Source organism: Procambarus clarkii, chromosome 55 (assembly GCF_040958095.1).
Source record: "Procambarus clarkii isolate CNS0578487 chromosome 55, FALCON_Pclarkii_2.0, whole genome shotgun sequence".
In the NCBI taxonomy this organism is placed as follows: Eukaryota; Metazoa; Arthropoda; class Malacostraca; order Decapoda; family Cambaridae; genus Procambarus; species Procambarus clarkii.
Genome location: NC_091204.1, coordinates 24,396,368 through 24,420,564, shown reverse-complemented (window position 1 = coordinate 24,420,564; position 24,197 = coordinate 24,396,368). Strand labels below are relative to the sequence as shown.

Here is a 24,197-nt window from a genome sequence, read left to right as displayed (position 1 = left end):
TACCAATCCTGTGGGCGGTAATGGACCCCATACCAATCCTGTGGGCGGTAATGGACCCCATACCAATCCTGTGGGCGGTAATGGACCCCATACCCATCCAGCAGGCGGAAGTGGACCCTATACCCATCCTCTGGGTGGTAGGGACCCCATAGCCATCCTGCAGGCAGTAATGGACCCCCATAGCAATCCTGCAGGCAGTAATGGACCCCCATAGCAATCCTGTAGGCAGTAATGGAGCCCCATATCCATTCTGTTAGCGGTAGTATACCTAATACGCATCCAGTGGGCGGTAATGGACCCCATACCCATCCTGTGGGTAGTAGGGGACCCCATACTCATCGTGTGGGTTGTAATGGCCCCCCATACCCATCCTGTGAGTGGTTGTGGACCTCATACCCATCCTGTGGGCAGTAGTGAAGCATATACCCATCCTGTGGATGGAAGTGGCTCCGATACCCACCCTGTGAGCGGTTGTGGACTCCACACGGAACTTGTGGGCGGTAGTGGACCCCATACGCATCCCATGGACAATACTGGACTCTATACTCATCCTGTGGGCAGCAATGAAGGCCATACCTATCCGGTTGGCGGTAGTGGTCCCATTTCCATCCGGTGGGTGATATGGACTCCATACCCATCATGTGGGGAGTAGTGGACTCCATACCCGTTCTGTGGGTGGTGGTGGACGCCATACACATCCTATGAGCGGTAGTGGACCCCATACCCATCCAGTGGGAGGTAGTGAACCTCACACCCATTCTGCTGGCGGTAACGGACGCCATACTCATCCTGTGGGCAGTAGTTGACCATAAATCCATACAGTAGGTGGTAGTGGACCCCATACCCATCCTGTGAATGATAGTTGTCCCCAAATCCATCTTGTCGGCGGTATTGGACCCCATACCCATCCTGTGGATGATAGCGATCGCTTAACCCATGCTGTTGGCGGTATAGTGGACGTCGTACTCATCCTGTGGGCAGTAGTGGACCATATACCCATCCAGTGGGTGGTAGTAGACCATCCACATACCCATTATGAGGATGATAGTGGTCCCCAAACCCACCCTCTGGGTGGTACTGGACCCCATACCCATCCTGAGGATGATAGTGGTCCCTAAACCCATCTTGTGGGTGGCAGTGGACCAAATACCCAACCTGTGAGCGTTAGTGGACCTGATACCAATCCGGTGGATGACAAAGAGTGGTGCTAGCTGGAAATGAATCTGACTGGAAAATTGTGGTAAGTGGGATACGACAGGGGTCTATTTTAAGGCAGAAGCATCTTACCGGATGGACCCGATGGGCACTTGTTTGGGGCCCCACGATCATAGGGGCCCCACGATCATAGGGGCCCCACGAGCATAGGGGCCCCACGAGCATAGGGGCTCCACAAGCATAAGACATGCATCCACACTTATATAATTCACCCCTACATCCTGTTGTGGGACTAAATAATAAAAATTTACAATATATATTTCCAGGTAAATAACCCTATCAACAGAAATGAAACGTAATGTTTTGAGTGGGATGTAAATGTTTCATAATGTGCCATCTAATGTGTACCGTACTGAGTATTATTGTCTTTTTCAAGCCTTGTGTATTGTTGAAACGTTTATCATGTTGATTAGTTGCTTCTCCACAGTATGTTGTTAAGGTTTTATCACCAGTTTTGATAAGTACCAATTAAATATATAGGTTTTAATATTATCGATCATTTACTTTTTATTCCCGTGAGTGGTTGTCGTAGGGGCCCCAGCACACTTGTTTGTCCAGGGGTCCATAATAATAGTGTTAAGACGGCCGTATTTTGGGCCCAACCCTTTTTGCCTTATACATCACTGACAGAGATGAGAATATTACAAACCACAGCATGTTAAACCTGTGTAAAACCTGTATTACCAGCAGCCACCTGCCATAGATATCGATATCTCAGCCTAATTCTGGCAATTACCATGACACACTGTCTAGTGGATATTTTATGCTGGCCGTATATAAAATTCTCGCTTCTAAATATGTCATAGCCCTTTACACTCGTGCTTTCTGGCCTTTGAGTCTCAGTAACTGCTCTTCTGTCATCCCCCAATTTCCTAAAATATTGCGGCTTTTCAGCAGAGATTTGAATGCCAATATCCCACTTAATTTCAGGCTTATCACTTGCAATTTTAGCTGCCTTACGCACATCTGTGAAAGGCTAATACGCCTCATATGAGTGATGGTATCCAAACAAATGAGACTGAAACTCTTGTTCTGTATATTTGGTACTTGACGAAAGTCCCACAGTTGGTAGTGGACCCCATTCCTATCCTGAAGGTGAAAGTAGACCTCATAACCATCCTATGGCCAGTTGTGGATCCAAACCATCCTACAGGTGGTATGGACCCCTTACTCACCCAACAGGTGGTAATGGACCCCATATCCATCCTACAGTTGGTAGTTGACGCCATACCAATACTTACATACATCCTATATCCATCCTGTTTGCAGTAGTATAATCCATATTTCTTTCAAAGTAACTTCGTTTTTTATAGGCGTTCCTACATTCCATTCTATGGAGATTTTTAAAGCACTCACTATTGTATATTATGTTGATTGGCATAGCACCATTATTATATGTAATAATTAATAGTGCTTATTATTATTTACTGAGAACAACCAACATTTCTCAAGCCAAAACTATGAGCCATCAACAGGATATAGCTGGTCCATAATATTCTAATAGCATGGACAAGAGTAGGTAAATTTCACAACACATGTGGGACTGGAAAAATAATTTTTTTATTAAAAGTGAACCAATCACAACTATTCTGCTGTCTGCGGCGATAGACGGGTACTATGGGACGTAAATTGGTACGTAAATTGGTACATAAGGAAGAGTTAGTGCCTGGAAAAAAATATAACTGGGAATATACAACATAGGTACAATAAAAATTAACAAAATAGGGACTATAAGCATTTAGTCATATATGTGCTGTCTTGAGCGAGAACGGGTTGTATACCAAAATACATCCTTCCATCCTCAAATACATCCTACTGCAAAATAAACTTGAGTGTAAAAAATGTTACTTGACGAAAATGTAATAATTTGACAGTTGAGAATAATAACAATGTTTTGACTTCTTTGTCAAGGGTAGAAATGTCAATTTATATATTGTAAGGTGTCTGAAAAATTGTATATAATTAATATATTTACATTAAACATGATATGTTATTTAAGCATCATCTATTCGATTATTTTATTTTATTTATAAAATCTTATATATATATATATATATATATATATATATATATATATATATATATATATATATATATATATATATATATATATATGTATATATATATATATTTATTTATTTATTTTCACGAGCTCAGTGCATATCATGTAATGACATCATGTGTTGATAATGTTGCCGATGGTAATGTTTATCTTGTGTGTTGATGCCAGACACATATGATGTGGTGGTGACCACTGGTAGCCTGCTTCATAGCCATATGCCTGTTCAAGCCATGGATGAATTTATCCGGATCACCAAGCCAGGTGAGAAAACTTAAATTGTATTCCCAACACACCCAATAGCCATTACAGAATACATTTTCAGGAGTAGATAATAATCAGTATTTGCAGTACCACAACCCTGAGATATTGTTCCAAGTCTGTTATTGTTGATCACCTTTACGTGATCATAAGACCGATAAAGTTCACTGTCCATCTACAGCGTTCCATTTATTTTATGTGAAATGATTGATTAATGTGGATAAATCTTTCATATGAGCCTCCTTCTCATCAAGGCTCCCTGAGTGGGTTACTCCTCAGGGGCTCCCTGAGTGGGACTACACACCAGGGCTCACTAAGTGGGACTACACACCAGGGCTCACTAAGTGGGACTACACACCTGGGCTCACTAAGTGGGATTACATACCAGGGCTCACTGAGTGGGATTACACACCAGGGCTCACTAAGTGGGAATACACACCTGGGCTCACTAAGTGGGAATACACACCAGGGCTCACTGAGTGGGATTACACACCAGGGCTCACTGAGTGGGATTACACACCAGGACTCACTGAGTGGGACTACACATCAGGGCTCACTGAGTGGGATTACACACCAGGGCTCACTTTGTAGGATTACACACCAGGGCTCACTTTGTGGGATTACACACCGGGGCTCACTGAGTGTGATTGCACATCAGGGCTCACTGAGTGGGACTACACACCAGGGCTCACTGAGTGGGACTACACACCAGGACTCACTGAGTGGGACTACACATCAGGGTTCACTGATTGGGATTACACACCAGGGCTCACTGAGTGTGATTGCACATCAGGGCTCACTGAGTGGGACTACACACCAGGACTCACTGAGTGGGACTACACACCAGGGCTCACTGAATGGGACTAAACATCAGGGCTCACTGAGTGGGATTACACACCAGGGCTCACTGAGTGGGACTACACACTAGGGCTCACTTAATGGGACTACACACCAGGTCTCACTGAGTGGGACTACACATCAGGGCTCACTGAGTGGGACTACACATCAGGGCTCACTGAGTGGGACTACACATCAGGGCTCACTGAGTGGGACTACACACTAGGGCTCACTGAGTGGGACTACACACCAGAGCTTTGTGAGTGGGACTAAACACCAGGGCTCACTGAGTGGGAATACACGCAAGGGCTCACTGAGTGGGAATACACGCCAGGGCTCACTGAGTGGGACTACACATTAGGGCTCACTGAGTGGGACTACACACCAGGGCTCACTGAGTGGGACTACACACCAGGGGTCACTAAGTGGGACTACACACCAGGGCTCACTGTGTGGGATTACACACCAGGGCTCACTGAGTGGGGTTACACACCAGGGCTCACTGAGCGGGACTACACACCAGGGCTCACTGAGTGGGATTACACACCAGGGCTCACTGAGTGGGATTACACACCAGGGCTCACTGAGTGGGGTTACACACCAGGGCTCACTGGGTGTGATTACACACAAGGGCTCACTGAGTGGGACTACACACCAGGGCTCACTGAGTGGGACTACACACCAGGTCTCACTGAGTGGGACTACACACAAGGGCTCACTGAGTGGGACTACACATCAGGGCTCACTGAGTGGGACTACACATCAGGGCTCACTGACTGGGACTACACACCAGGGCTCACTGAGTGGGACGATACACCAGAGCTTTGTGAGTGGGACTAAACTCCAGGGCTCCCTAAGGTTGCATTTTGTTACGTGGACCATCTAAATACGCTCCTCACCCGACTATTAACCACTGACATTGTGCAGGGCGCCTTAAATTGCTGGATCGTGGCTGTGCAGAGTGCCATTAGGCGATCGTAGGTACATTGTAGGAATCAAATCTAGCATATGATCACTTGGGTACGAGATATAGGCCTCAGGCCTCCAATGAGCGCCTACCAATTTTTTTTAATTCCCAGCACGCCCCAAAGCAGTGGGGAGTCTGTTTACCAATGTACCTTTGGATGAAACAATTGGGATGATAGTGGACAGAGTGTATCGTGATCCAGCTTGTACTCCTCTTGACATTCCAGAAAAATTACTAAGAAAGCTACTCCAAGCCTGTACTTAAGAGACACTCTTCTTTTTGAGTCCAGATGGGCACATGTATAAGCAAGTAGATGGGGTCGCCATGGGTTCTTCCCTAGGTGTCTTGTTTGCCAACTTCTACATGGGTACCATCGAGCAGAGGGTCATAGTTGACATGGACTTGAAACCCGCCATATACTGCAGGTATGCTGACGATATTTTTATGCAGGTACTTTATGTCAGACGTCTGCACCAGCTGAAGGAGGCATTCGAGCAGAATTTTGTGTTAAGTTTCACTTACGAGATGGAGAATGATGGGAAGCTGCCCTTTAATTGTAACAGTCACGGAAAGGAACGAAGGCTTGCACACTGCAGTCTACACTTATGAAACAAACATAGGAATGGGCCTCACTGCCAATAGAGACTGCCCAGACAGGTACAAGAGGAGTGTTGTCAACACTTACGTCGACCGGGCTCTCAGTCACAGCTCAGGATGGAAGCAAGTCGATGAAAAACTCTGTAGGGTAAGGCAGGTCCTAGTCAACAATGGCTTCTCTAACGCTTATGTTGAAGACGTCATAAAAAGAAAGGTGAAACGCCATGCAACCTCTGAATAGTCAACTAGCACAACACTTGTACCCTCTATTAGACTGGTTTACAGGAACTTCTTTTCGACGGTTCACAAGATCGCGGAAAGGGTCCTGAAAGATATTATTAATAGGATAGTTATCCGTACAGACAAAAGTCAGAAAATACAATTGACAATTTACTAAGAAAACAAAAAAAACAGCCAACCTACTCATGGAAAACTTCAAAAACAACAAACAGAACGCCTTGAAGGAAACCAACGTCGTGAATGCCTTCCCATGCCCACCAGTGTTGGAAATTTCCAACACTGACTCATTACCATTGTATTATAATACATCATTATTGTATAACTAATTAAAGTAGTTATTAATTCCACTAACGGTAGTGTTAACATAAATTAATATTTCTTTATCTGAGCATATTGCTAATATTCTCACAACATCGAGAGGCAGGATTGCGTCAGATAATGTCCATTTAAACATATTTATTCCTAATATGTTAGAGAATTGAATGTGGTTCTCTAAAATTATCAGTATTCCATACAATAATTAACTACGGATAATATAGCTCCCAAAAATCCAAAACAGAGAGTTATTAACTGAGATTATTATCAAGTAACAGTTTTATCTGTTAGGTACGAATGCTATGGAGGAAATAAAATTATCTCCATTTCTCGATTAACACCATTTAACGAGAATTTGATATTATTTAATTCCCTATAATTGCAACCCGGCTCTCATTAAGGCATTACATCAGTAATTACATGGAAAAGAATTATCCATGATTATTAATTTCTGTTGTGAATGCGAGAGACGAGTTGAGGGAGGAAGGCGGAAAGACGCAATTCTTGCGTTAGCCACTGGCTTTTCAAGCGACGCCAACAATCACATCGTGCATTCCAGGAGAGTCGAATTTACATCAATTCTACGTTAGGCCCTTGCAGTTAATCGACCTAGGAGCGTGCAATTGCTCCAGTAGCAATCTGTGATTGCATTGGTGGACAACCAGCAGGTTACGTGCCCTAGTATTAGTTATATCTTGAGATCTCTACATATATCTTTTTACTGTGCACTGTCCATCGTTATACCACGCGACCTCCCCAAACAATGAGTACGTCTATAAGGAATTAATTTCATTCCTTCTATGGCATAGTGAGGATACTAGATATTAGGTGTAAACAATTAGTATATTCAGTTGAAATTTCAACTTGTGTTGTAAGCGGTCGTGGTCTTCATGTTCCCACGCCATGCTCGAGCTCACGAGTTGCAGCAAGTAGCAGACGACGCCATTGCACCTATACCTCTCTATTCACAATTACAGCTAAGCAGCTGAACCCTTTTCTATTATTTTTTTGATTGAGAAAATTCTAGAATCGATTATCAGTCGAAGACATTTAGTTTATTTGATTTGAGATATCTAACGTAATATGTTAGCCTCATAAAAGTCAAATGAGAATAATTTCTTGGTTAATCAACCTATAATCTTTTTACAATTAATCAATTTATCTAATGTTTCTTAATATAGTATTTAGTAGAATTTACTAAATTTTTATTCGAGGAAGAACCAGCCTCGATGAAGCGTACTGGGAGTAGATTACTTCTGGTATTAACCCCCAATTTTGTGAAGGATGGAAAGTTTATTCTCGATCATTAATATTATACAGCCCATTGAAGTTTAAAGAATAATCTTTAATAGTTTCTTATCCATAGGCACTGGTGTTTCAGTCCTTATCATTTAACTTTATCTGTTTCCCTTTTCAGTCAAAATAGGGTGGTCCTTCGATTAATTCAAATTAATCTATTAATTAAATATCACTCAATTAATAGAGAGTAAGCTTTCTTCCCAACACAAAAAATATGGTCCTTCAAACCGGATGTATTACAATTAATACCATAATCATAACTAATTACTGTGTGTTGTAATCTAGGCTAACCACATTTTATTAATTGTGGCTACCGGCAGTGTACCACATAGGTCAGCCTAATACACACCAATTTATTTGCTGCTTATACCTCATGTATAAAGTAGCACCAGTGGGACACAGTTAATTACCCACAACACTCAGACTTATACCTCAAACTGAGGTAAGAATTTTCAGGTCACCAGGAGCAACAGCTCACAATTTCTATAATAACTCCACATTAACACCTGCGTTAGAGTGGCCTCACCATCTAACTATTATTTATTTAGGTGGTAATGACATCCATCCTACTAAACACCCCACTGAAGTAATTAATCACCTTAAAAGAATAATTTCCTCATTTAAACTTGTTAGCAGTTCAGTAGTGTTCACGTTGGTGGAACCTCTCCAACTAAGCAATAATAATCGTTGGGGAGTGAGTCCAGAATATTACCAAAGGGCTGACAAATATATAAACTTTCGGCTAAGGAAGAGAGTACGATTGGATGCCACTTACATTCAATTTACAGCCAGACCATACAGGCAAAACCTGGCAAGAGATGGTGTACACCTGTCAGGTGAGGCTAGGTCACATGTAGTTGACAAGTTGGTCAACACAATCAACCACCATAAAAGGCTGCGGCTAGCAAGCCAAAATTAACTGTACATATTTGTATTTTCGCGTGTGTGTGCAAGTGCACATTTATATAAACTATAAAATCTAAAAAACCCAAAACACAGCACAACTATATATTCACATTATTGCACCATAAATTAATTTATGCCAACCTTTATTAGGTAGGAATTTAGGCTGTGATTGTGCTGAGTTTTGCACAAATTCAGACTAAATAATTTAGTAGTTTCTTAGGTAGATATTCTTTCAACTAGTCTTAGACTAGTCAGTAGTGCATACATTATTCATTCTTGTGCTGATCCTACCAAGGGTGGGATTCAAACTTTATAGTAACTCTGATTAGAGTATATGCATATTAATTAATTTGTGTATCCATTATTTGTGTGTATGAATTTTGAGTGCTGCTGAATGATCACTATTACATTTAATGGTGATAAAGAAGAGCTAGCCAGAAGAAAGTTAATGGTGACATTCAAGCACTGCTCAAAATCCTTAGCTACTTATTGTTAGGTAGGTACATTTAACCTCGAGTGAGGCAGAGTGTAATTTAGCCAGATTAATTTAGGCTATATTCAATATTATTTGTCGACTAATGAGCAAGTACCCCAGCTTCATTAGTAATACTTATTCAAGTCCTATGAAACTTGGACTGAAAGCAACCATGGCTACTCCTGAACAGTTAAGGAGAACCTATATTGGCCTTAAAGGTCATTTAACCAGACTGATTAATAAGTCTGATACTTTGTCTAAAGCCACTCACATTGATTACTATCAATTAGAAACATCATTGAGAGTAGCTGATCTCAAATTTGATCAAGTCAGATCTACAATCCAGTCTTATCTCAACCTACTGAATGCAACTGCAACTGATCCTGATGAAATAGATCAAATTCTAGCAGAAAATTCCTAGTATGAAGATGAGACTCAAGATAAACATGATGTACTATCCAATATAGTAAAACAATATAAATCCAATGCAAATAATACTATGTCTCAATCCATTAATCAATTACCTGAGGTTCGACTTACCTACATTTGCAGGGCTGGATGAAGAAAATTGGGACACATTTTGGACTTCATTTGAAGTTCATATACATAACAAATCTTCTCTTGACAGAGTTTCTAAATTCTCTTACCTGATTAGTCTTCTCAAAGGGGAGGCTAAAAAGGTCATAAATAACCTAGCTCTCACTGAGAGCAATTATGAGGAAGCTATAAAACTACTAAAGTTGAACTTATGCAACAAGGAGTTGAGTATAGCTAACCCTTATTACCAGTTACTGGATCTGAATGCACCAAGTAACCGACCAGACTCACTTCAAAGCTTCAGGCTAGAAGTAGAGTCTCTAGTGAAGGCCTTAGGTACTAAAGTTTATGTACCAGCCTCAAAATGGTCAATTAAGTTACTTTTACAGAGGAAATTATCTCAAAATATTTTAGCAGAAATCTGCTCACACTATAAAACCGAGTTTTACACTCGAGCAAATATTCAAGGGACTGAAAATAACGGTTAACAGGTTGAAAACTCATGATAAAATTAAACCTGAGTTTAAACAACCTAACCTTGACAACTCAGTCAAACCCAAATCGACTTTGAATAAATCCAATAAATTCAAACCTAAGACTGCTCCATCCACTGGGAAAAGGAGTGGTAGGGTAGGTATTTATTCTGTATCTCCCTCTGATGCTGCAACTGATGTGTTTACTAAAAGGACAAACTCAGCCATTGAGAGAAAGTGTCTGTTCTGTGAACAAGAACATGTCACCTACAAATGCAATCTTTATCCTAACTTTAATACCAGGATTAAACGGCTACAAGAATTACACAGGTGCACCAAGTGCATGGGTTCTCATGATCCCAGTAAATGTGAAGTGCATCTACGGTTGTGCAGTAGTGTCAACAAAGGTGTACATCATTATGCCTTATGTAGGAAAACTTCCTCACAATCTGTGACACCTAGGGAGGATTCTATGAATTCTACCACAGTACAATACTGCAAGGTACACCAAGAAATAAATGTACTTGCTACTGAGTCAGGCAATAATACTACTCTGCCTACGGCTCAACTCAAACTAATTGATACGAAGTCTAGAGTTAACACTAGAGATCTCTTTGATCAAGGATCACAGAAAACCTTCATCACACAACAATTAGTCGAGCAGTTAAAATTAAAACCTGCCAAAAGTGTGAGACTGAATATTTCTGGGTTCTTGACTAATAGTGGACCTTGTGAATACCAAGTAGTCAAGGTGTTAGTGAGACCTGGATCTTCCACTAGTCCAATACAAGCGGTAGTAGTAGATAAACTTCCTTCAGACCTGCAGGTCACAGGACTAGCTCGCACTGTGAGATATCTCAAACATAACCGCATGAGGCTAGCAGATCACAAAATAAATTCTGACTGCCTCACAGATGTTGGTATCCTAATAGGCACTGACTATTATTATAAATTTATAACAGGATGCACCAGACAACATGGAATGAATTTGTTGTCATCTGCTGGAGGCAAATTGCTTACTGGACCGGTGCTTTTCCAACAAAAAAACAGCGTCAACCAACCAACAAACTAACAATTCAATAGTGTTATGACTATGACTAGGCTTCAATAGTGCATGACTAGGCTTGGAACAGTCACCCTTACATTTCAGAGAAATATCTGAAGATAATGAGTCTGATCCACCTGTATATCGTCTGTGGGATTTAGACACTTTAGGTATTGTCCCTGATAAACCAAGCTCTGATGATACGTGGACTTACCAGCAATATCTGGACACAGTTGTCTATAAAGACAAACAATACTGGGTGAGACTGCCATAGAAGTTGAATCAGCCACAACTTCCAGTTAATTATTTCATGGCAGCCTCTCAATTACAGTCTCAATTAATACGGCTGAAGAAACAGCCAGATAAATTGAACATGTATCATCAATTAATTCAACAACAACTCAACAGTAAATTTATCGAAGTTGTTGATAATGATGACCGAAAAACAGGTCACTAATTACCCCATCACGCTGTGGTGAAAGATTCATTGACAACACCAATACGTATCGTCTTCAACTGTAGTGCCAAAGTGAAGGTAAACAGCCTGTTCTTGAATGAATGTCTCCAAACGGGACCTAGCCTGACACAAAGGCTACATGACATATTGTTACGATTCCGCACTGGTATTTTCGCTTATACTGCTGATATCAGTAAAGCTTTCCTTAGAGTAGGCTTACAAGAGGAGGATCGTAATTACACCAAATTTCTCTGGATTAAGGTCCCATTGGATCCTGACAGTGATGTCGTAACCTATCGGTTTGCCTCTGTGCTATTCGGTGCGACTTCTTCACCGTTTCTACTTCAAGCCACATTAGATACACATTTGAAGAAGTCAAATAGCCCTTATAAAACGGAGATCAGTGACAACTTGTATGTCGATAATTTCCAGGACTAATGACAAATCCAAATTGGTAGAAATCTACCATGAGGCTAACCGTGAGTTACTAGGAGCCAATATGCCACTACAATCATGGGCCTCAAACAATAAATCATTAAACCAGATAATCGAGAAAGAATTTCCGGGTTATCAGGTGCCTAATCAATTAAAGGTTTTGGGCGTGGAATGGAACACAGGTACTGACGAGATGAATGTCAAGTCAGTACAAACCAATAATTCAACCGTTTCCATGAGAAAATTACTCTCGTATGTCAGTCAACCATATGACCCTTTGGGCTTACTTAGCCCCTATTTTAATAAGGGGCAAACTCCTCATGCAGGAATGCTGGCAGAAACATATGGGATGTGATGATCCGTTGCCAACTGAGTTGCAAGATAAATGGCAGATACTCACAACGGATTTCAATCAATTTGGTGTTTTGAAATTTCCTTGTAATGCTTCAGGACAAAACTTCCCCACAAATTTGCACGTCTTTTGTGATGCCTCTGGCAAAGCATATGGTGCTGCAGCCTATTTAGTCAATAGTGCACAATCATTTTTACTCACATCTAAAGCAAGAATTGCTTCAATCAAGAAGAGATCTTTACCTCAAATGGAGTTAACTGCATTGCTGGTGGGAGTACGATTGGCTCATTGCCTGACCAAGACACTCAATAATATCCACTTTGGTGAAATCGTAGTGTGGTCAGACAATGAGGCAGTCTTAAAATGGGTAAGAAATAACAACAATAAAACTCCCTGCATTAGTAATCGTGTTAGGGAAATTCATGAATTATCTGCTGGATATAAATTCAGACATGTCCCCACTAAGGACAATCCTGCAGATTACTTATCAAGAGGTTTAACATTAAAACAGCTAATCAAGTCTTCGATGTGGTTTAATGGACCTTCATAGCTTGTTAGTGGTCAGTGGCCCAAACAGAAACCACAAGTCATAGTGACCAGTATCACTATTCCCATGAAAGACCCAGAACCTCATCAAATCTCAGCTATTAATCCTCACAATTATTCTAACTTGAGTAAGTTATTAAGAGTGACAGCACATGTGTTTGACTTTCTTGCTAAGATAGGAATCAGGCATAAGTTTCCCAATCCTATCCTCTACTGGATCAAACGTGCACAACAAGAGACGTATGGAAGTGAATATGAAAATCTTCCAGATAAATTAACCAAGTCTCGAGGTATCTGCTATGATACCAACACTCATAATATATTAAGGTGTGGAGGACGTCTGCTTCATGTAGAAATTTATTTGGATACAAAGAATCCGATCCTTCTACCACGTCACCACATTATTACAAAACTTCTAGTTTACACCATCATCAATATGGTACTTTACATGGTGGAGTGTTAGACACTCTCACCGACTTGAGACAGAAATATTGGCTTCCCCAAGGTCGTCAAACTGTCAAATTACTCATTAAGTTCTGTGTAATCTGCAAAAGATACGATGCTCGAGTGTATCCTTACCCAGGACCTCCACCACTCCCTAAGGAGAGAGTAGTCCATCTTCGTCCCTTTCAGGCCACTGGTGTCGATTACACAGGAGCCTTACTTCTCACTGGCACTCCAGATAAGATACCAGTGAAAGCTTATATTTGCCTCTTCACGTGTGCAACCACACGAGGCGTACATCTAGAAGTGACTTCTGACATGAGTGCCGAAGCCTTCATCCAAGCTTTTCGTAAATTTGCAGCTCGCAGATCCTGTCTCAAACTAATGATATCCGAAAATGGTTCAAATTTTGTGGCAGGAGAAGCCTGCCTACGAGAGATATGGAATCATCCAGAAGTGCAGTCTGTCATGCAGAGACGACAATACCACTGGAAATTTATAGCTTCCAGAGCCCCCTGGCAAGGTGGGTTCTACGAACGTATGATAGGGACTGTCAAGAAATGTTTAAAAATGACCTTACATCGACAGAAAATTAGTTTCTCTGAACTCCAAACACTCATCGTGGAAATTGAGGCGCGAGTCAACAATCGCCCATTAACTTACCTATCAGATGACTTGTCACAGAGAGAACCCCTGAGTCCCTCACATTTAATTCATGGAGGCCTGCTGAGCCCTCTGATACCTTTGGAAGGAGAGGATCCCGTTGACCCTTCTCATATGATTAGGAGTGATTTAGTGGAAAGTTACCAACATCTCTCGAGAGAAATTGAAAGGTGGAATGAGGTGTGGACTCGAGAGTACCACAGCTCTACGAGAGTACCACTATGGAGCTTCGTGCCCCTATAATAAAGTTCAACCCAAACCAGGAGACCTAGTGTTGATTGACAGTGATGGATCCAGGTCAGAATGGCCTATAGGCAAAATTGTCTCTATCCACCCAGATCACCAAGGCATCCTGAGAGTAGTACGGATTTTGTGCCAAGGCACTACTACCCTAAAAACATTAGAGAAGTTGGTACCTCTCAAATTAGCAGAATGAGAGTGTTTAACAGAACCAACTTCACCTACAGTTTCCGAGGACAACAATTCTGATCCACCGAGCACACGCCCACCTAGAGCAGCTGCTCAACAATGTAAATGGAAACTACAAGCCTATTATAGCTCTGACTAAAAGCAAATAATTTATCATCCAATTTGAGTAATCATGATGATGCTGTGTTGTGATGTCAAGTCAAATCAGTTACAAGTCACAATGACCCAAGACATTCACCTCACAGTGGATTCTCAGTTACTTTAAATTGTATGATTTAATCATTAATTTGTTTGTGTAGGCTATCGACTATAACATTATTCCATCTAGAGCATCTATGAGTTTACAAAACTTTAAGACTTAGTAACATAACCGTTACACGTCATCGCGACACCAGTCATGGAGTACATTGTAGGCTTTAGTAGTTATTAACTTTAGATGATTCACAATTCCATGTTTTACATTTAACATGACTTAAAGTCTTATATGTCCTTGACAATTACGGGACATCTGTTATGTGTGTACTAACGTACTAACATTAATATTAACTTCGGGATAGGTACGTCAGTACGCAACATTGAACTGCGACCCGAGTTCCCCCCCCCCCCTTCCCCGGAGTTATGTTGGAAATTTCCAACACTGACACATTACCATTGTATTATAATACATCATTATAGTATAGCTAATTAAAGTAGTTATTAATTCCACTAACAGTAGTGTTAACATAAATTAATATTTCTTTATCTGAGCATATTGCTAATATTCTCACGACATCAAGAGGCAGGATTGCGTCAAATAATGTCCATTTAAACATATTTATTCATAATATGTTAGAGAATTGAATGTGGCTCTCTAAAATTATCAGTATTCCGTACAATAATTAACTACGGATAATATAGCTCCTAATAATCCAAAACCGAGAGTTATTAACTGAAATTATTATCTAGTAACAGTTTTATCTGTTAGGTACGAATGCTATGGAGGAAATAAAATTATCTCCATTTCTCGATTAACACCATTTAACGAGAATATGATATTATTTAATTCCCTATAATTGCAACCCGTCTCTCATTAACGCATTACATCAGTAATTACACAGAAAAGAATTATCCGTGATTATTAATTTCTGTTGTGAATGTGAGAGACGAGGTGAGGGAGGAAGGCGGAGAGACGCCATTCTTGCATTAGCCACTGGCTGATCAAGCGACGCCAACAATCACATCGTGCGTCCCAGGAGAGTCGAATTTGCATCAATTCTACGTTAGGCCCTTGCAGTTAATCGGCCTAGGAGCGTGCAATTGCTCCAGTAGCAATCTGTGATTGCTTCGGTGGACAACCAGCAGGTTAAGTGACCTAGTATTAATTATATCTTGAGATCTCTACATATATCTTTTTACTGTGCACTGTCCATCGTTATGCCACGCGACCTCCCCAAACAATAAGTACGTCCATAAGGAATTAATTTCATTCCTTCTATGGCATAGTGAGGATACTAAATAGTAGGTGTAAACAATTAGTATATTCAGTTGAAATTTCAGCTTATGTTGTAAGCGGTCGTGGTCCTCATGTTCCCACGCCATGTTCGAGCTCACGTGTTGCAGCAAGTAGCAGACGACGCCATTGCACCTATACCTCTCCGTTCACTATTACAACTAAGCAGCTGAACCCTTTTCTATTATTTCTTTGATTGAGAAAATTCTAGAATCGATTGTCAGTCGAAGACATTTAGTTTATTTGATTTGAGATATCTAACGTAATATGTTAGCCTCATAAAAGTCAAATGAGAATAATTTCTTGGTTAATCAATCTATAATCTTTTTACAATTAATCAATTTATCTAATGTTTCTTAATGTAGTATTTAGTAGAATTTACTAAATTTTTATTCGAGGAAGAACCAGCCTCGATGAAGCGTACTGGGAGTAGATTACTTCTGGTATTAACCCCCAATTTTGTGAAGGACGGAAAGTTTATTCTCGAACATTAATATTATACAGCCCATTGAAGTTTAAAGAATAATATTTAATAGTTGCTTATCCATAGGCACTGGTGTTGCAGTCCTTATCATTTAACTTTATCTGTTTCCCTTTTCAGTCAAAATAGGGTGGTCTTTCGATTAATTCAAATTAATCTATTAATTAAATATCACTCAATTAATAGAGAGTAAGCTTTCTTCTCAACAGATACTGTAAGCCCCAAAGATCTCAGTATTAGGCAAGACAACAACGTCTCTTTTTAGGCGATTAACAATGCACAAACAACAGGGCTCCATCAAGGAACATATAATCTCTTCTCACAACCAGACCATCCTCAGAGAAATCTTAACAAGCAACACAGAAATCCTCGATAGATACAGCGATAGCAGGAGACCCATCATCAGCGAGGCACTACACATGAAAAAGTCACCAACAGTAATAAAAAGTAAATTAACACATAACTATATTCTACCCACTTCAAGACCCCGAACCAACATAGAAACAGCAAGAGAAAGTATGGGCCAATTAGCCTTGTGTAGTTGCTTCCATTCTTATGTTTTCATACCCAATTTATACTAATTGATTCGTGTTGACTAAACCGCACACTAGAAAGTGAAGGGACTACGACGTTTCGGTCCGTTCTGGACCATTCTCAAGTCGATTGTGACTCAGGTCATTCACAATCGACTTGAGAATGGTCCAGGACAGACCGAAACGTCATCGTCCCTTCACTTTCGAGTGTGGTTTGGTCAACATATTTCAGCCACGTTATTGTGACTCCTGGACTGCATAATTGATTCGTATTCTGTCACCCCACCCAAAACTATTGTGTCATATCACTTCTCCCAGACAAATAAAAGCATGATGTATGTTATATGTAAACCAAGTTTTTGAAAATGTAAGAAGCCTTACGAAACGCTTCTTGGCATCAGACCAAAAATAAAAATATATATAACATGAATTATGGAGAGTTAATTTTTCAATTACCGTCCACAGTGAAGAAAAACGAAAATATATTATTATATATGTAATATAAAAGATATTGAGAAGATTTGTGTTAGAATTATTAATCTTAGCTTTTCGATCATATTCAACAACATATGTTTACAAGAAAGACTGCTACCAAAATATATATATATATATATATATATATATTAGTATATTTTGGTAGCAGTCTTTCCTGTAGACATATATTATTAAATATGACCGAAAAAGTAAGATTAATAATTCTAACACGAATTTTCTCAATCTTTCGTACATTATGCTTCACTGTTGGAGGTAAATCAAAAATCACTTCTCCAAAATTCATTTTTATTTCTAGTCTGACGCGACACGGGCGCGTTTCGTAAAACTTATTACATTTTCAAAGACTTCACAAATACACAACTGATTAGAACTTGCGTTTCCCTGATTTTATATCTACATTTGAGTGAGGTGGGAAGGGTGATGTGGCATTACATTTGAGTGAGGTGGGAAGGATGATGTGGCATTAACACAAGACAGAACACTAGAGGATATTAATAGGGTATTAAAAGTATCAACACAAGACAGAACAGAAACAATGGGTATTGAATAGAAGTGTTTGTAGAAAGCCTATTGGTCCATATTTCTTGATGCTTCTATATTGGAGCGGAGTCTTGAGGTGGGTAGAATATAGTTGTGCAATAATTGGCTGTTGATTGCTGGTGTTGACTTCTTGATGTGTAGTGCCTCGCAAACGTCAAGCCGCCTGCTATCGCTGTATCTATCGATGATTTCTGTGTTGTTTACTAGGATTTCTCTGGCGATGGTTTGGTTATGGGAAGAGATTATATGTTCCTTAATGGAGCCCTGTTGTTTATGCATCGTTAAACGCCTAGAAAGAGATGTTGTTGTCTTGCCTATATACTGGGTTTTTTTGGAGCTTACAGTCCCCAAGTGGGCATTTGAAGGCATAGACGACGTTAGTCTCTTTTAAAGCGTTCTGTTTCGTGTCTGGAGAGTTTCTCATGAGTAGGCTGGCCGTTTTTCTGGTTTTATAGTAAATCGTCAGTTGTATCCTCTGATTTTTATCTGTAGGGATAACGTTTCTATTAACAATATCTTTCAGGACCCTTTCCTCTGTTTTATGAGCTGTGGAAAAGAAGTTCCTGTAAAATAGTCTAATAGGGGGTATAGGTGTTGTGTTAGTTGTCTCTTCGGAGGTTGCATGGCTTTTCACTTTCCTTCTTATGATGTCTTCGATGAAACCATTGGAGAAGCCGTTATTGACTAGAACCTGCCTTACCCTACAGAGTTCTTCGTCGACTTGCTTCCATTCTGAGCTGTGGCTGAGAGCACGGTCGACGTATGCGTTAACAACACTCCTCTTGTACCTGTCAGGGCAGTCGCTGTTGGCATTTAGGCACATTCCTATGTTTGTTTCCTTTGTGTAGACTGCAGTGTGGAAACCTCCGCCCTTTTCCATGACTGTTACATCTAGAAAAGGCAGCTTCCCATCCTTTTCCGTCTCGTAAGTGGGGCGCACGGGCCACAGGGATAAGAGCCTCGTTGGACGTAGAATCGCTGTTTACCAACGTACCTGTGGACGAGACAATCGGAATGATAGCCGACAGAGTGTATCGTGATCCAGCCTGTACTCCTCTTGACATGCCAGAAAGTATTCTGAGGAAACTACTCCAAGCTTGTACTAAAGAGGCACCCTTCTTGAGCCCGGATGGGCACATGTATAAGCAAGTAGATGGGGTCGCCATGGGTTCTCCCCTAGGTGTCCTGTTTGCAAACTTCTACATGGGTACCATCGAGCAAAAAGTCTTAGTCGACATGAACTTGAAACCGGCCATATACTGCAGGTATGTTGACGACATTTTTACACAGGTACCTGATGTCAGACATCTGCAGGAGCTGAAGGAGGCATTTGAGCAGAGTTCCGTGCTGCGTTTCACTTACGAGACGGAAAAGGATGGGAAGCTGCCTTTTCTAGATGTAACAGTCATGGAAAAGGGCGGAGGTTTCCACACTGCAGTCTACACAAAGGAAACAAACATAGGAATGTGCCTAAATGCCAACAGCGACTGCCCTGACAGGTACAAGAGGAGTGTTGTTAACGCATTCGTCGACCGTGCTCTCAGCCACAGCTCAGAATGGAAGCAAGTCGACGAAGAACTCTGTAGGGTAAGGCAGGTTCTAGTCAATAACGGCTTCTCCAATGGTTTCATCGAAGACATCATAAGAAGGAAAGTGAAAAGCCATGCAACCTCCGAAGAGACAACTAACACAACACCTATACCCCCTATTAGACTATTTTACAGGAACTTCTTTTCCACAGCTCATAAAACAGAGGAAAGGGTCCTGAAAGATATTGTTAATAGAAACGTTATCCCTACAGACAAAAATCAGAGGATACAACTGACGATTTACTATAAAACCAGAAAAACGGCCAGCCTACTCATGAGAAACTCTCCAGACACGAAACAGAACGCTTTAAAAGAGACTAACGTCGTCTATGCCTTCAAATGCCCACTTGGGGACTGTAAGCTCCAAAAAACCCAGTATATAGGCAAGACAACAACATCTCTTTCTAGGCGTTTAACGATGCATAAACAACAGGGCTCCATTAAGGAACATATAATCTCTTCCCATAACCAAACCATCGCCAGAGAAATCCTAGTAAACAACACAGAAATCATCGATAGATACAGCGATAGCAGGCGGCTTGACGTTTGCGAGGCACTACACATCAAGAAGTCAACACCAGCAATCAACAGCCAATTATTGCACAACTATATTCTACCCACCTCAAGACTCCGCTCCAATATAGAAGCATCAAGAAATATGGACCAATAGGCTTTCTACAAACACTTCTATTCAATACCCATTGTTTCTGTTCTGTCTTGTGTTGATACTTTTAATACCTTATTAATATCCTCTAGTGTTCTGTCTTGTGTTAATGCCACATCATCCTTCCCACCTCACTCAAATGTAATGCCACATCACCCTTCCCACCTCACTCAAATGTAGATATAAAATCAGGGAAACGCAAGTTCTAATCAGTTGTGTATTTGTGAAGTCTTTGAAAATGTAATAAGTTTTACGAAACGCGCCCGTGTCGCGTCAGACTAGAAATAAAAATGAATTTTGGAGAAGTGATTTTTGATTTACCTCCAACAGTGAAGCATAATGTACGAAAGATTGAGAAAATTCGTGTTAGAATTATTAATCTTACTTTTTCGGTCATATTTAATAATATATATATATATATATATATATATATATATATATATATATATATATATATATATATATATATATATATATATATACATATATATATATATATATATATATATATATATATATATATATATATATATATTAGTATATTTTGGTAGCAGTCTTTCCTGTAGACATATATTATTAAATATGACCGAAAAAGTAAGATTAATAATTCTAACACGAATTTTCTCAATCTTTCGTACATTTCTTTTCACTGTTGGAGGTAATTCAAAAATCAATTCTCCAAAATTCATTTTTATTTCTAGTCTGACGCGACATGAGCGCGTTTCGTAAAACTTATTACATTTTCAAAGACTTTAGTTTACAAATACACAACTGAATAGAACTTACACATCTTCGATTTTGTTTATATCTACATTTGAGTGAGGTGGATGGGGTGAGGTGGCATTAATAGGGTATTAATTTCATCAACAAGACAGAACAAGAGGTGGCATTAATAGGGTATTAATTTCATCAACACAAGACAGAACACGAAACAATGGGTATTGAAATGGAAGTGATTGTAGAAAGCCTATTGGTCCATATTTCTTGATGCTTCTATATTGGAGCGGAGTCTTGAGGTGGGTAGAATATAGTTGTGCATTAACTGGCTGTTGATTGCTGGTGTTGACTTCTTAATGTGTAGTGCATCGCAAACATCAAGCCGCCTGCTATCGCTGTATCTATCGATGATTTCTGTGTTGTTTACTAGGATTTCTCTGGCGATGGTTTGGTTGTGGGAAGAGATTATATGTTCCTTAATGGAGCCCTGTTGTTTATGCATCGTTAAACGCCTAGAAAGAGATGTTGTTGTCTTGCCTATATACTGGGTTTTTTGGAGCTTACAGTCCCCAAGTGGGCATTTGAAGGCATAGACGACGTTGGTCTCTTTTTAAAGCGTTCTGCTTTGTGTCTGGAGAGTTTCTCATGAGTAGGCTGGCCGTTTTTCTGGTTTTATAGTAAATCGTCAGTTGTATCCTCTGATTTTTGTCTGTAGGGATAACGTTTCTATTAACAATATCTTTCAGGACCCTTTCCTCTGTTTTATGAGCTGTGAAAAAGAAGTTCCTGTAAAATAGTCTAATAGGGGGTATAGGTGTTGTGTTAGTTGTCTCTTCAGAGGTTGCATGGCGTTTCACTTTCCTTCTTATGATGTCTTCGACGAAACCATTGGAGAAGCCGTTGTTGACTAGTAGGGTAAGGGTAAGGGTAAGGGTAAGGTCTGTAGGGTAAGGCAGGTCCTAGTCAACAACGGCTTCTCCAATGGTTTCGTCGAAGACATCATAAGAATTTTTGAATTACCTCCAACAGTGAAAAGAAATGTACGAAAGATTGAGAAAATTCGTGTTAGAATTATTAATCTTACTTTTTCGGTCATATTTAATAATATATATATATATATATATATATATATATATATATATATATATATATATATATATATATATATATATATATATATATATATATATATATATATTAGTATATTTTGGTAGCAGTCTTTCCTGTAGACATATATTATTAAATATGACCGAAAAAGTAAGATTAATAATTCTAACACGAATTTTCTCAATCTTTCGTACATTACGCTTCACTGTTGGAGGTAAATCAAAAATCAATTCTCCAAAATTCATTTTTATTTCTAGTCTGACGCGACACGGGCGCGTTTCGTAAAACTTATTACATTTTCAAAGACTTTTGTTCACAAATACACAACTGAATAGAACTTACGTATCTCCGATTTTATATCTACATTTGAGTGAGGTGGAAGGGGTGATGTGGCATTAACACAAGACAGAACAAAATGTGGTATTAATAGGGTATTAATTTCATCAACACAAGACAGAACAAGAGTATTAATAGGGTAATAATTTCATCAACACAAGACAGAACACGAAGCAATGGATATTGAATAGAAGTGTTTGTAGAAAGCCTATTGGTCCATATTTCTTGATGCTTGTATATTGGAGCGGAGTCTTGAGGTGGGTAGAATATAGTTGTGCAATAATTTTCTGTTGATTGCTGGTGTTGACTTCTTGATGTGTAGTGCCTCGCAAACGTCAAGCCGCCGGCTATCGCTGTATCTATCGATGATTTCTGTGTTGTTTACTAGGATTTCTCTGGCGATGGTTTGGTTGTGGGAAGAGATTATATGTTCCTTAATGGAGCCCTGTTGCTTATGCATCGTTAAACGCCTAGAAAGAGATGTTGTTGTCTTGCCTATATACTGGGTTTTTTGGAGCTTACAGTCCCCAAGTGTGCATTTGAAGGCATAGACGACGTTAGTCTCTTTTAAAGCGTTCTGTTTTGTGTCTGGAGAGTTTCTCATGAGTAGGCTGGCCGTTTTTCTGATTTTATTGTAAATCATCAGTTGTATCCTCTGATTTTTGTCTGTAGGGATAACGTTTCTATTAACAATATCTTTCAGGACCCTTTCCTCCGTTTTATGAGCTGTGGAAAAGAAGTTCCTGTAAAATAGTCTAATAGGGGGTATAGGTGTTGTGTTAGTTGTCTCTTCAGAGGTTGCATGGCTTTTCACTTTCCTTCTTATGATGTCTTCGACGAAACCATTGGAGAAGCCGTTATAGGACCTGCCTTACCCTACAGAGTTCTTCGTCGACTTGCTTCCATTCTGAGCTGTGGCTGAGAGCACGGTCGACATATGCGTTAACAACACTCCTCTTGTACCTGTCTGGGCAGTCGCTGTTGGCATTTAGGCACATTCCTATGTTTGTTTCCTTAGTGTAGACTGCAGTGTGGAAACCTCCGCCCTTTTCCATGACTGTTACATCTAGAAAGGGCAGCTTCCCATCCTTTTCCATCTCGTAAGTGAAACGCAGCACGGAACTCTGCTCAAATGCCTCCTTCAGCTCCTGCAGATGTCTGACATCAGGTACCTGTGTAAAAATGTCGTCAACATACCTGCAGTATATGGCCGGTTTCAAGTTCATGTCGACTAAGACTTTTTGCTCGATGGTACCCATGTAGAAGTTTGCAAACAGGACACCTAGGGGAGAACCCATGGCGACCCCATCTACTTGCTTATACATGTGCCCATCCGGGCTCAAGAAGGGTGCCTCTTTAGTACAAGCTTGGAGTAGTTTCCTCAGAATATTTTCTGGTATGTCAAGAGGAGTACAGGCTGGATCACGATACACTCTGTCGGCTATCATTCCGATTGTCTCGTCCACATGTACGTTGGTAAACAGCGATTCTACGTCCAACGAGGCTCTTATCCCTGTGGCCCGTGTGCCCCGCAGTAAGTCAACAAATTCCTTTGGAGACTTCAGGCTGAAGGCGCAAGGAACATAAGGAGTCAGCAGGCCGTTGAGTCGCTTCGCCAGTCTGTACGTGGGTGTGGGTATCTGGCTAATGATTGGCCGAAGTGGGTTTCCAGGCTTGAGCGTCTTGACATTTCC

The 24,197-nt window shown here is 40.3% G+C and overlaps 1 protein-coding gene across 1 annotated transcript in view; it reads left to right on the top strand.

Moving 5' to 3' along the window:
• The first annotated feature begins 3,408 nt into the window (after nt 1-3,408).
• The window catches only part of LOC138352831 (methyltransferase-like protein 27), a 50,642-nt gene continuing 29,853 nt past the window's right edge, over nt 3,409-24,197 (top strand). Inside the window, exon 1 of the mRNA XM_069305396.1 lies at nt 3,409-3,538. Coding sequence (XP_069161497.1) covers nt 3,439-3,538 — 100 coding nt within the window. The 5' untranslated portion in view covers nt 3,409-3,438. The remainder of the gene's footprint in view (nt 3,539-24,197) is intronic.